The 13,337-nt window shown below is 41.2% G+C and overlaps 1 protein-coding gene across 1 annotated transcript; it reads left to right on the top strand.

Moving 5' to 3' along the window:
* The first annotated feature begins 3,841 nt into the window (after window positions 1-3,841).
* Window positions 3,842-11,571, top strand: map2k2a (mitogen-activated protein kinase kinase 2a). The gene is made up of 12 exons (XM_034531419.1): window positions 3,842-4,482; window positions 4,614-4,795; window positions 4,959-5,169; window positions 5,910-6,056; window positions 6,219-6,296; window positions 6,685-6,736; window positions 9,126-9,250; window positions 9,848-10,061; window positions 10,257-10,321; window positions 10,486-10,547; window positions 10,834-10,879; window positions 10,993-11,571. Exons 2-12 carry the CDS (start codon window positions 4,707-4,709, stop codon window positions 11,101-11,103), a joined length of 1,200 nt encoding a protein of 399 aa, XP_034387310.1. The 5' UTR covers window positions 3,842-4,482; window positions 4,614-4,706; the 3' UTR covers window positions 11,104-11,571.
* Window positions 11,572-13,337: the final 1,766 nt, after the last annotated feature.

Below are 13,337 nucleotides of genomic sequence, written 5' to 3' on the forward strand. Positions count from 1 at the left end.
TGTTTCTTTCTTTCTTCGGAGTATGAATTCAAAGCTTGAAAGGGTTTTTTCAGGAATTTATCCTTTTTTTTTTTCTTTTTTTTTTTTATTATGAAAGGGCAGATCACAATAATGGCCTCAATGTGTGATGCTTTCCATTTTTATTTTTGTCCTTAGCGAAAGAGAACCTACCTCAGTCATACAATCTTAGCAGACTGACCAGAGAGTAGCTTAGAAAGAAGTGGATGACAGATGAGTCTTTCTGAAGCCAATTTTACACTGGATATTTTGTTTTCCTACATTTATCTTTTGATTGATATTTTTATTTTTTTTTTATTCCGTCGTCCCATACAGCTCTGTTCCCTCTGCAGCGACCGAATCTTTGTTAAAGGGTGAGAGAGTTTGTGGATACCCAAGCTTAACAGTAGGTGTCAGTAATGGAAGAAGTTGTGGGTGGAGTGTGTGAAACATAATTGCAGTTATTGCGCTGTAAAAGGATTTGTGAGGAGCGATGCATCAGCATTGCATATTGGCGAAATGAAGAAGTTACTGTGCGGCGTCTGTGCCAAAGCAGATCTGTTTTGAGAATTCACTGACAGGAACATGAGATTTTGTTGCCTTTTTTTTTTTTTTTTTTTTTGGGTTGAGTGATGAAGATTGGAGCCCATAGTTTTAGGGCGAGATGAGCTGGCCAGCAGAAGGGAGTTTATTTAATTGTGGATTTCTTTGATGTTTTTCAAGTTGGAGAAATGGACAGAGGCAGAAAACAATCTGTGGTAAATGACCAGTTATGGAGCAGGAATCAGAAGTGCCGTCATCCTTTTGTTCCCCCCCCCCCCCACCCCCCATTTTGATGTCCCCTCGAAGTATCATATTTATTTAATAGCTTCAGTTTCATCACAGTTTTGTGTGTGTGTGTGTGTGTGTGTAATCAATTGACTTTGCATTTGGCTGTTCTGTGCAGACGGGAGCTGTTGGTTGCAGAAAGCAGGACCCCTCTGTTGCTGTTCTGAGTGTTTAGTTAAAGTTGGTCCGGGCTGTGCGGTTGACGAACGCTCCCTTTTTTTTTTTTTTTCCTCCTGAATGAATCCGACCCGCGTCAACGCACCGGTCAGAGTTCTTTGCATCGTTGGGTTCAACAAGCCTGGACACAACGAAACCTAATCAAGTGTCAATAAGTGCAGCCCCACCACGCTTAAAGTAATTGATTGGATTACAAATGGTCTTGTCTGGAACAAGTGGCGCTGCTTCAACCAATAATCCCCTCGGCCGCCTTTCTATGTAGATAAGGTCACGTCTATTTGCTGGAAAAGAATCGGCCTTTAATTGCTACATGCTGTAGGCTTCCGACTAATATTCCTCTGCACTAGTGTTGTCAGTATGTGATGCCTGCTCCACAAAGAAGGATACCCGGGCTGCATGTGGAGGCTTCAGGTTCTGTCTGCAGGAAGCTCGTCAGTGTTTGCTTGAAGATGAGACAAGATGTTGCTGTTTGCACTTTCATCTATATAACGTCAACCCGACTTTCAGGCTTATTTATTTTAAAGCCCTCCATTTGTAGTGCGTGTTAATCAAGGACCCCATTGTGATCAGTTCCTCTCAACAGTCTCCTGGGGGGGGGGGGGGGTCAAGAGGTCGAAGTGACTCGGATGAACTCCTCCTCATTGTACGTTTCCCTATCTTCATCATCCCTTTGTTACGGTTTAATCGGCACAGAATCTGGTTTTCTTTTGCCTCGTAAGCACAGAGAAATGACATTTCCACATCGATCCGGGCCTCGCTGTTGCAGGTGCATCCTCCGACAAGGTGGATGATTGGAAAAGTAGGGAGAGTCAAATCTGGTCTTCCATTTTTCGCCTCCTTTTTGACACTGACATGGTTTACAGAATCAATATTCTGTTTACTTTTTCTTTTTTTTTGTTGATAATCCACACAAAATTGATAGACGGCACTTTGCCTGTAATACATCAGTCTGTCCCCCGAAAAGGAAAATTCTATAGAAGGCGCTTTGAAGCTATATAATGTAAAGAACTCTAATACCTTTCTTTAACTAGGTAATTTGTATTTGTAAGTAACTGCTATACATATATAAAAAAAAATTCCATTGTTCACTTGTCTCTGTATAAAAGGTCATTATTTGAGTGGATCCCCTAAACCTTTTCTTTGCCTCGTGGTTAAAGATGAGAGGTGAAGCAGGTTGCTTCTGTGGAACTGAGCCAGATGCGTTCGCAGGTTGTTTGGGAGCCAGAGAGAGCTGAGGGTCTGTTCCTTTTGTAGTGGCATCTCTTCTTATAATAATGCATAAGGTAGCATGGGCAGAGGCTTACAATCCATGATGTAAATGTTTTGTTTGTTGTGTTTTTTTATATGTTCATATTAAAAGACAATAAAATTAAAATAATATTTTATTAAGCCTTGAATCGCCTCCAGTTGTTCCTACAGGCAAACAGACAATAAGAATGCTGTTGGGCGGAGGGGCAGCGGCACTTGAAGCTGATGCCACAGAGCACTGGGAGGACTGGTTTTAAAGGTGGAGATTGTTATGTCCTGTACCAAATGCTCAGACCTGGGGACACATTTGATGCCTGTTGAGGATAAAACTGTAAAATGATCATATTCTAACAGCTGTTACTGACGTGTGGAATTAATTAAAATCAGTTCTTAAAAAAAACCAAATAAAATATGTCTGCCAATGTTTTTATTTTGAAAATAGTCTGTCTTCAGCCAGAGAGCCACTGTTACTGACGGGATCCACGGAGATGAATTCATTGCATTTTATTTTCTGCTTTGATGTCTGCGGATGCTCCAAAAATTGTTCGGATCAACCTCGGGTGAAGCAAGTCTGATATAAATGTAGTCTTGTGAAATTGAGTCGCTAAAAGTCTTCTCGGGGTCTTGATACAAATTAAGTAGTTTAATTTAGTTCCCCCATAATTACTTTTGTCAAGTGGAGATAAATCGTCTAGTTTTAATCCCTCTATGGAATACAAGTAGAATTAATTTTATTAGGCATTATTAAATGCTGAGTTACTTGTGCTGTCACCTCAGTCTACATCACCTGTATGATGACTGCACAAAGCTGTGGGCAGTTAGTCCTCAGTAATAAATTGTGAAATGAATGAATCATTTTCCAGTCCCCCAAAATACTGAGAAATTAATGTTTTTTTATCTCGCCTCTAGACCTAAAGCACAGTGAGTCAGCAAACCAGGAGCTTGAAACTGCAGCAGATTAACTGGACCACAATGCTTCATTTCTGGCAACTGAATAATTTTTGTTTAATAAAACAAATTTTTATTTTGCGACATTGTATTGCTTGAAATGCCCATATGTTTACATAATACCACTGTGGTCTCTTTATGGGGAAAAAACAACACACAATTGAATTGTGTTCTGTATACTGAATGCTACAGGTATTTGCTAATGATTAGCAACAGTACAAACTCTTACATTGTTGAAGCCACGGCTCTAGAATCAAAGCCTGATATCAAGTTTTGCATGATTTTATGCTGCAATGGCTTGTGGGATTGTGGTCTTATTGGATGGTTTATTTGGGGTTCGGTGATAGTCTATAATAGACTTATTATAGGAGCAGAAGTTGAACTTTAAAAATAAAAATAAACTTTGCCAACATGTATGCTGTAGCATTAACAGACAAAAATGATTTACAAAGTAAAACATGTTATGAGTGAGGCAGGTTTAAATAAGTAAATAAATACAGCTGCACATGTTTTACTTCGAAGATTTAAAACAATATAAAATATTCAATATTAATTCAATAATAATAACCTATAATTTATTGTAAATCTTCAGTTCCCTCTTCTGACCGCTGGGCGGCAGTGACGCACTTCGCAGCTTGTTTACCAACTGCCATTAACAACACCTAAGAAAGCAGCGGCGTGGACAACAAATGGTTAAAGTGGACTTTTTATCTCATTTAAAAACACAATCCAGCAGACGTTATCGCGGACTCATCTCCCATGAGGTTCCTCCAGTCGTCCTATCAACTTGTCGGACGGCCTCGGTCTCGCGCTACTTCTTTTTGAAGGGCTCTCCCTGTGGGTGTCACACAGGTCTGATGCTGCCGCTGCAGCTGCTGCTTCCTGTATCGAGGCACTACCGCGGAACCAAAGCCCTTTTTTTTCCGCTTCAGAGCCCCCCGAACAGAAATACGCCAGGAATCTGTTGCTCGGACGCAGCCCGTCCTGCGGAAGGGAAGCAAACCCGAGTCGGTCTCCCGGTGTTCGCTGCCGGTAAAACCCGCTGCATCCCCGTTTTTCTTGCGTAAAGCTGAGAAACGAAGGGGGCTCGCAAGAGACGCAGGGGCACGGTTTTTTTTTCTTCTTCCTCTCCTGGTGCTAGCTAGTAGCGGCTAGTAGCAGCTAATGGCTAGTATCTAGCAGGTAGACAAACCTAGAACGAAGCAGGAACAAATAATATAAATGTGTTCACTCGGACAGCTGTAGATGCACCGGAAGCCCACCTGTATTTTATAGATCACCTCGGTAGGATACGATTCACCCCAAAAAGTAGCTGACTCACATGCTACCGAAAGTATACTAACTTAGCTAACGTTAGCTAGCTAAGTTACTAGCCACCAAGAGCTGATCCTGTTGCTTTTCTTCTTCCCCCACAGAGTTTTGAACGAGGTAAGAGAGTAGCAGCTTTGTAGCTCACTTCCACGCCAGTGCTTTATTGTAGAAAAGTCCTTTTCGGGTTATTATTGAAAATGGCTCCGAAAAGAAGACCAGTTCCCCTGAACATAACGCCCATCGGGGAGGGACAGGCCACCTCCAACTCCATCGATGCTGCATCCGAGTGAGTAACACTAGATTTATTGTAGCTGTGTTAAAAAGAGAGCTTTCTAATTGCTATGTGTATGTGTGCAAGTCGCCATGACGTTCCTGTCTTATCACTTCTCCCCCCACCACCACCATTTGACTGTTACAACCCTGCTGATCTCACGGTCTCCTCCCCGCAGAGCCAACCTCGAGGCCTTACAGAAGAAACTGGGCGAGCTGGACCTGGACGAGCAACAGAGGAAACGACTGGAGGCCTTCCTGACCCAGAAAGCCCAGGTCGGGGAGCTGAAGGATGAGGATTTTGACCCCATATGCGAGCTGGGTGCTGGGAACGGGGGAGTGGTCAACAAGGTCCGCCACAAACCCTCAGGGCTGGTCATGGCCCGGAAGGTGAATATTAACACGTGCTAATGTGTTTGTTGTGACAGTTGGTTCAGAGGTGTAGATTGACAATCGAGCCACACTGACTTTCTTATTACTTACTTATTTGTCCTCACATGTCCAAGATATACATATGTCCTCTTAAATAATGTGGGGTTATATATTGGCCACTATTCAGATATCACAGATAAATCACTTGTGGCATACATAAAGCAGAAATACAGTTTGTAATCGGCCCTCTTGATCATCTAGTTGTCTATCAGCATTTTTTGTCAGTACACACCCTAGTCAAAATCTTTACCAAAAAGTATTTTTCTATTGCATCTCTTTATTTTTCCTCATTTTAAAGGAATGGTGTGCAGTTTAACATACAGAAAGTTATTAGGACTCCAGCAGCAACTCCAGCAAACGCATGCTTTTGTAGTATGGCAAGCCTTTTAGTACGTGTTGACACGGCAATTCGCTAAAAGTTCAGCGAATTCCCGAAGAAGAAAAAAAAATTGGGGAAATGTGGGAAGTCTAGACTCGCCTATTTTGCCAGCGACTATTTTAAAATTCTATCCTAAACAAGCTGTGCTGAGTTTTTCTGCACACGGATGTAATAGGAACGTGTTGTTGTGCTAACCGCCAACTCCTGAAATGTGTTTAAATATAACGCATATAAGAGGTCAGTGAATGATGAAACTGCATCTGTTGCATATGATGTTGTCAGAACAGCAGTTGATGGTCTCATCCTTTTCCCTCCTCAGTTGATCCACCTCGAAATCAAACCGGCCATCAGAAACCAGATTATCAGAGAGCTGCAGGTGCTGCATGAATGCAACTCTCCCTACATTGTGGGCTTTTACGGGGCCTTTTACAGCGATGGGGAGATCAGCATCTGTATGGAACACATGGTGAGAGACACAGAGCCTACTACTAATGGATACCAGTATTTTGTTATTCTTTAAATGACAAGATATTTGTTCCACATATACACGTTTTTCTTTTAATACTTTTTATTGATTTAAAAAAAAAAATGATGCATGTTATTTTAATCGTGCAGCATGTCTTTCCAGGATGGTGGATCCTTGGACCAGGTCTTGAAGGAAGCCAGAAGAATTCCAGAAGAAATCCTGGGGAAAGTTAGCATTGCTGTATGTAGTTCACTTATTCTGTTGCATTTTTATTTTTATTTTATATCTAGTTGCTGAGGCGTTTGTCAAATTCTTTGCCGTTTGAATTTGGCAGGGATGTGAAAATCCTAAAAGCTTGATGCTGTCCGTGCTTTTTCAAAAGCGCTGCTCATTGTGGGCGTGTTTCTCGTGTGGTGTTGCTGCAGGTTATGCTGTCATGCATGAGTCACTACTCGATTTAAACTGTTGCAAGTTGCAACTAAGTGTAATAACAGATTACCTAAATAATTGTGTTATTGATAATTAATGTATTGATATATACATAGGGAACACTTATTTGTATACATGTGATAAGAGATTTGGCCCTTGTTTGTGCACTGTGCTGAATGTTTCCCTGTCTTGTTTACAGGTATTGAGGGGATTAGCCTACCTACGGGAGAAGCATCAGATCATGCACAGAGGTAAGGGTGTTCCATCCTCGCACTAAATTACTTTTGCTCTCAAAATCCCTTCTGCAACATTTCCAAATCACTGCAGTACAAGAGATGCAGAGTGTGCAGTTTGCGAAATAAAACTAGTTATTGCACAATTTCTGGGTTATGATGACGTGAGGAGTGTTGCGTAGAACCGTTACTGAATTTGCACATTACCAAGTTTTAGTTCAAGCATTATATTTTATGTTTATCACACAATTTTATGTTTATCACACAATCACCTTTTAGGTCAGATCAGCTTAGTCAGTTGCTTCCAGTATGACAAATGCTAAAACGATACCAAAAAAAATGCTATTTTCCACCTGAAGAGCCTTTGACTTCAGCTATCCCACAAGCAAATATATATATATATATATATATATATATATATATATATATATATTTAAATTTATATATTTATTTATATAAATATAAATAAAAAGTATGGATTCATTATTTAATACCATAGGTGTTAATTACATGTAGTAGTTCACGACAGTTTCACTATTGTTTAGTGCATTAGGTGTGAGATTATAATTAATTGTAATTTGGAGCAGTCATTCTCAAAATTCAACTTTTTTTTTTCCCCCCCCCCCAAAAAATAATGAACACTGACTTTTTAGAACCTTGCAACAGCGGTTTGGGAGACTAAAATATAATTTTAGTTTTTTATTAAAAGTTTTTAATCGTGAATTTATATTTGATAGGAAATACAGTTTTAGCCAAAATGTAGTTGACAGATTCATCTAAAAAAAAATATATATATATATATATATATATATATATTTTTTTTTTTTTTTTTTTTTTGCACAACCATAAAACGTAAATAAATGCAGTATGTGTAAGGCATTAGACTGGCTTTTTGTTGTGGTTAATATAACGAGTCCCATCCCTTCAGTATTAGTGACGGCTATATTTTTACTCATGCTTGTGAGGCAACCAGATGAGACCCATACCCTGCAAATGTTACCGTCTAAACATCACATTTAAGAAAAATGCAGGGACATCCCTTAATTTCCCACTGACATTATCCTTCCTACTCTGAAACAAACTGAAAGTATTTAGGAACGATTGCTATTTCCAAATGTCTTCGAACTTGTTTTGTCTGTGAAGCCACTTCAACGAAACCGTCTCCAGTCGTCCAATTTTTATTGTCTTCATCCTTTTTCCTCCTCTTTTTTATGCACTGTATCGACATCTTAAGGGTTTCAACACTCTCTCCACAAAGTACTCTATTGTTGAAGTATATCACAAGTTCCTCACCATCGACATTTGTAGCATGACGGCGAAGAAGAAGGAAAACAAAAGGCTCTATAAAAACAATTATCTTTGCATTCAAACAAAATCACAAGTCCCAGCATAGCGAAGTCTGAGGCGGACACGTTTTCCACAGCACACCAGTGAGGAACCCCCGGGTGTGTTGCCATGAAAAGCGTCGGCGAAGGCAGCGCTCAGACCTGCACAGCGAGGCCTCGCGGAGCTCGAGGGTCGGTGGTACTCTAGGACAGTTGTCTGTGAGCTCAGGCGGTAATTACAGCCTCTCAGATGTGATTATACAGCAGCCGCGCCCTGTTGACCCCTCCCTCCGTGTCTCTCCCCCCCCCCCCAACCGTTCTCCCGCTCTTTCATGCCACCTCTTTCCGAGTCACTCATCTCGTGTCCTTGGTCGGTGGTGGTGGGGGGGGGTCACACCACAGAGGACAGATTGCAGGGCTCAGTCTTACCCCATTATTTTTGCAGGATGTTTTTCAGCGATGAGTGTGAAATGTGAAGGAACGGGCCTATTTATAACATTGGAGGGGGGGGGGGGGGATCAGCTTGAGTGTAGCTATTTTTCTCCCTTGTTCAATTAACACAGCACCACATATACAGCTGGGGGTGCTGTGTGTGTACCACCTGCAGGCCTCATGGCAGACTGTAGCGCTTGTCTAAATATTTAGTTTCTTAAGTAATATTTAGTTTCTTAAGTAATTCTATATGGCAAGAAAAATCGTCTGTACAAAACATTTATCGGTCTGAAAGCATTCGTTATATACATAGTTTTTCCATCCCGGGAAGTTTTCAAAGCTTGCACATGTTAGTGTCGGATTGGGAACGTAGACGCATGTATCATTATAGACCGAGTCATATACACATGCATTCATGCCCCTACCGTGTGTGTGTGTTTGTTTTTATTAACATAACTGTGTAGCAGTGTTCTTATTAGCCACCTGTTTAGTCAAGATTTCCAATCGGAAGCACTAACCACTCATCCTGATGGCTACAAAAAAATGTTGAGCTCAAATGATCAACCGTAAGTTTCCCAGTATGGACATGCAAAGACGTGTCTCATTAAGAACCTATTTGATGTTTTGCCTGTGTCCCCTCTGCCACATAGATGTCAAGCCCTCCAACATCCTGGTCAACTCTCGCGGGGAGATCAAGCTGTGCGACTTTGGTGTGAGCGGGCAGCTCATAGATTCCATGGCCAACTCCTTTGTTGGAACACGCTCCTACATGTCGGTGAGTCAGCGCCGCACGCCTGCGCCCCCACCCCTTTTCCTCTGGCCCTATCCCCACTTTCCTTCTCCTCTTTTCTCACATTGCTCTTGTTCACTAGCCCCGCCCTCCGCCTTCCCCTTCCTCTGGCCCTCCCTCCTCCCCCTGCCAAGAACCGAGGGCTGTGCTCAGGAAAGGGTTCGTTGGCAAAGAGCGAGGCCACTGTGCTCGCTCTTTCTCGTCCTTCTTTCCCCTCACTCTTAGACACCTGGTGGGTGCGCTGCTGAAAGTCTGTCCCATCCCTCACCCACTAAGCACCAGTGGTGTAGAGACAATTGCTCTTTCATCATAATTCCCAACACACACACACACACCTGTCCATGCTCACCCTTCTAACCAAAGCAGTCCAAAGCTACCCTTCACTTCCTGCCAAACTCTCCCATCCTCTGTCCTCTTGCCCTCACCACACCCCAGCTCTCCTTGCCATAACACCCCCCCTCCCATTATCCTCTCCACCACTTCCTGTGCTTACCCCACCCAGCCCTCTGCCCAACCCGCTCTCCTGCCTGGCGTCTTGGCTCTACCCGCTTCTTCTGACGTAGATTGCGTGTTTCTCAACAGCCGGAGAGACTGCAGGGCACTCACTACTCTGTTCAGTCTGACGTGTGGAGCATGGGTCTGTCCCTGGTGGAGCTGGCGATTGGCCGCTACCCCATCCCCCCACCAGACGCCAAAGAGCTGGAGTCCATCTTTGGACGGGCCATCATGGACGGTGCCGAGGGAGAGCCTCACACCAACATGCAGAGGCCCAGACCACCAGGCAGACCCGTGAGCGGTAAGACACGGAAAAACATTTCCAAACGTGTAGATTTGAACAGCGGCGACACGTTTTTACATTCATGTTTTCAGGGTAAAGAATATCGAACATAACTGAATAAAAAACTATTCAAAAACTAGCGTAATATGTTTTTTTTAATTTTGTTACGTGAATAATTCTAATTGTGTGCATGATATGCAATTTTCTTCACAGGGCATGGGATGGACAGTAGACCTGCCATGGCCATCTTTGAGCTTTTGGACTACATTGTGAATGAGGTCTGAGAAAGAGCTGATTTGCATGAACACTTTTTTATTTATGCACAAAATGTTTGTTTGCATTATATATATATATATATATATATATATATATATATATATATATATATATATATATATATATATAAAAATAATGTAATGATACATTTTTGGTTCCTCCTCAGCCTCCTCCTAAACTGCCACTTGGGGTCTACACCAATGACTTCCAGGACTTTGTGACAAAATGGTGAGCACTGACATTTTTAGAGTGAGCTTAAACAAGGAAGAAAGCACACTGATCTCTGCTTTTATGCTAAAGTGAAGTAAATGTAGAGGGCTTACATTGTCGACATTTGCCTACTGTTGTATTTAATGCCGTGTGACATGAAGACGGCTGTTGGTGGTGACTGAGATGCAGTTGTGTGTTATGTACGAGGTGGTTGTTTGAAAAAAATGAAATCCAACTTAATCCTCCATTTTGACATGAGCAGTTCTCAAGTCGGTGACTTCTTTAATGTCATTTGTGTTGGCAGTTTGATCAAAAACCCAGCTGAGAGGGCCGATCTGAAGATGTTGATGGTGGGTACCTGAACTTTGTTTTAATTTATCTGATACTTTGATTACCAGTTTATTATGTTTTGGGTCAATGACGCTAGCAGTATAAACAATGGTTTCCGTTTTGTTTTTTCCAGAGTCACACGTTCATCAAACGATCAGAAGTGGAGGAAGTGGACTTTGCCGGCTGGTTGTGCAAAACCATGGGCCTCAACCAGCCCAGCACTCCCACCCGCGGCACTGAGTGAAAAGGCCCTGACACACACACACACACACACACACCTACCTGGGTCTTGCTTGCATACACATAAATATACTGCACATACACGTACACAAGCCATCACACACATTGGCACTTTTTTTTTTTCCCATCTTGCTCTTGGGTACGGTATTGTCCCCCACCTTCCCCCACCTTCCCCCGCCCAGCCCATTTATTTCTTCACCAGCAGCAGAGCCCTTTGAGTCGTTGTACAGTGAGAACACAGCTTCACCGTGCCATGTGTCGAGAGTAGCCACCGCTCACTTTTCCACACTGCTCCAGAGGATGTAAAGCACTGAAGGGCTGCTCGTGTGTCAGCAGAATTTGGATCGATTGACAAACTTCTTTTTGTATCGTCGATTTGTCGAGTATACAAATATTCTGTATTAATCTTTTTGTATGGCAACAGTTGATGGCTTTCGGGACTTGTATTTTAATAAAGTACCTGCTGTGGAAATGTCCAAACGGAGAAATACAAACACATCACCTACTTGCAAATTCTAAATTGTTTTTTTAGGTGAATGTAGCTATTTTTGATTTCATGTTCTTTTTGTCAAACTTTTTATGCATACATGTTCTCAGCAGAGACCTTGGAATTACCTCCAATGTAATTGTTAAACGTGTGAGAGTGCAGGACAAATAAGCATATACAGTATATATATATATATATATATATATATATATATATATATATATATATATATATATATATATATATATGAGTAATTTTCACACATTTGGTAAATGAGCGATCACTTTGTGAACAATGTCACAAACCAAAGAGGGTACGCGTGACAAAGTTTTTCAGCGCCTGAGAAATTTAATTTCTTATGCAAATTCATAAACAGTATATCAGTGTATTTAAAATGTTTAGATTTTCTTTCATTCAGTGATCTGCACTGTGTTAACATTGTTTCCTCAACATGCATTTCAACGCTCATCCCACACTGTCTCTCACATGGGAGGAGCTATATGCTGTGGAGGCCTGGTAAATGCCAGAATGTCATTATTGACATTAAGAAAACAATGATCAAAATGTATTCATGGGCTGACATAGCATGGTTTATCTAATACTGTATGCATATTTTATTTCCTGAGATCATGATGGGGATGTTTTGCTGGTGTTTTTTCTTATTTTTTATCAAAAGCCTGAATCTCTGCACTGTCGATATGAAATTCCAATCACGTTGACTAATTTAAGTATTTTTCTTTCTCTGTTGTTGGTCTGTACTTTCCCCCTCTGAAGTGTCTTTGGTTGTGTTTTCACTGTACTGCTTTGTGTGGCGCTTCGAGCTCTCTCTTGGGACACAACCAGCCGAGGGGTGTGCTTTTGGAAAAGACTTGGGTTGAAATACATTTGACAACCTCTTCTCTGGGATTTAACCCCCCACCAAAAAAATATATACAGCCCAACATTGAATGACACTATCAAAAGGGTTTGAACATTTTCAGGGTTGGTCACATGGTGGTGGTGTTACTTGCTAGCCTGCCGTCTTGCTAGAGCTGTTGTATTCTCTGCTTATGGCTGCCCTTCCCAATGTGCATTTGTTCAGAGCAAAAATGAATGCGTTGTCACTTGTATGTGTACAAAGCTATATACAAAAATTACAGGAGTACTATTTTGCAGTCTTAATATACAATTTTTTGATTTATGTAAATGACGAGGGAGAAGAGTCATTTTATTATAATATAAAAATGTGTTGGATATGGTTATAATGTATAAAAAAAGATTAAAATAAAACTTATTTGTCAATGTACTGTAAGGTGTTATTTATTTATGGCAGCCATTGCTCTTCATTATATCTCTTAACAGACTTACCAGAAATAGTTTGGTTTTAACCATACAGATGGCAATAATCAAGAAACAGATGTACAGTAGCTGCCACTAGTGAATTGTTCTGGAATGTTTTACTTAATTCCTGATTATATGTTCATATGGTTGTTATCAGGGCCCTTGCTAATGCATACATATAAAATGTTTGATTCATTTAAATTGGGTTAATTATTATTATTATTCAATGTTGTTTTAGGTTTTAACATGTTGAGAAATCCAATTTATAAAAAATTCTAAGGATCTAAGGAGTCTCACTAAGGATTATTGAATGGGCCGACTGGGCACAGGCTCTGGGGCCCATAATGTCAACCTACCTGGCCTTTACTCAACAAGCCACATACCAACCAGAAAGATACAAAAAAACAACCACAAGTAACCTATGAACAGAC

This window comes from Cyclopterus lumpus, chromosome 4 (genome assembly GCF_009769545.1).
Source record: "Cyclopterus lumpus isolate fCycLum1 chromosome 4, fCycLum1.pri, whole genome shotgun sequence".
NCBI classification, from domain to species: Eukaryota; Metazoa; Chordata; class Actinopteri; order Perciformes; family Cyclopteridae; genus Cyclopterus; species Cyclopterus lumpus.

Excerpts from the sequence above, each read along its gene's own strand:
- map2k2a (XM_034531419.1), top strand. The coding sequence starts at position 4,707 with ATGGCTCCGAAAAGAAGACCAGTTCCCCTGAACATAACGCCCATCGGG. Across the intron at positions 10,062-10,256 it reads ACCAGGCAGACCCGTGAGCG|GGCATGGGATGGACAGTAGA; the intron begins GTAAGACACGGA and ends TTTTCTTCACAG. Across the intron at positions 10,880-10,992 it reads CCGATCTGAAGATGTTGATG|AGTCACACGTTCATCAAACG; the intron begins GTGGGTACCTGA and ends TGTTTTTTCCAG.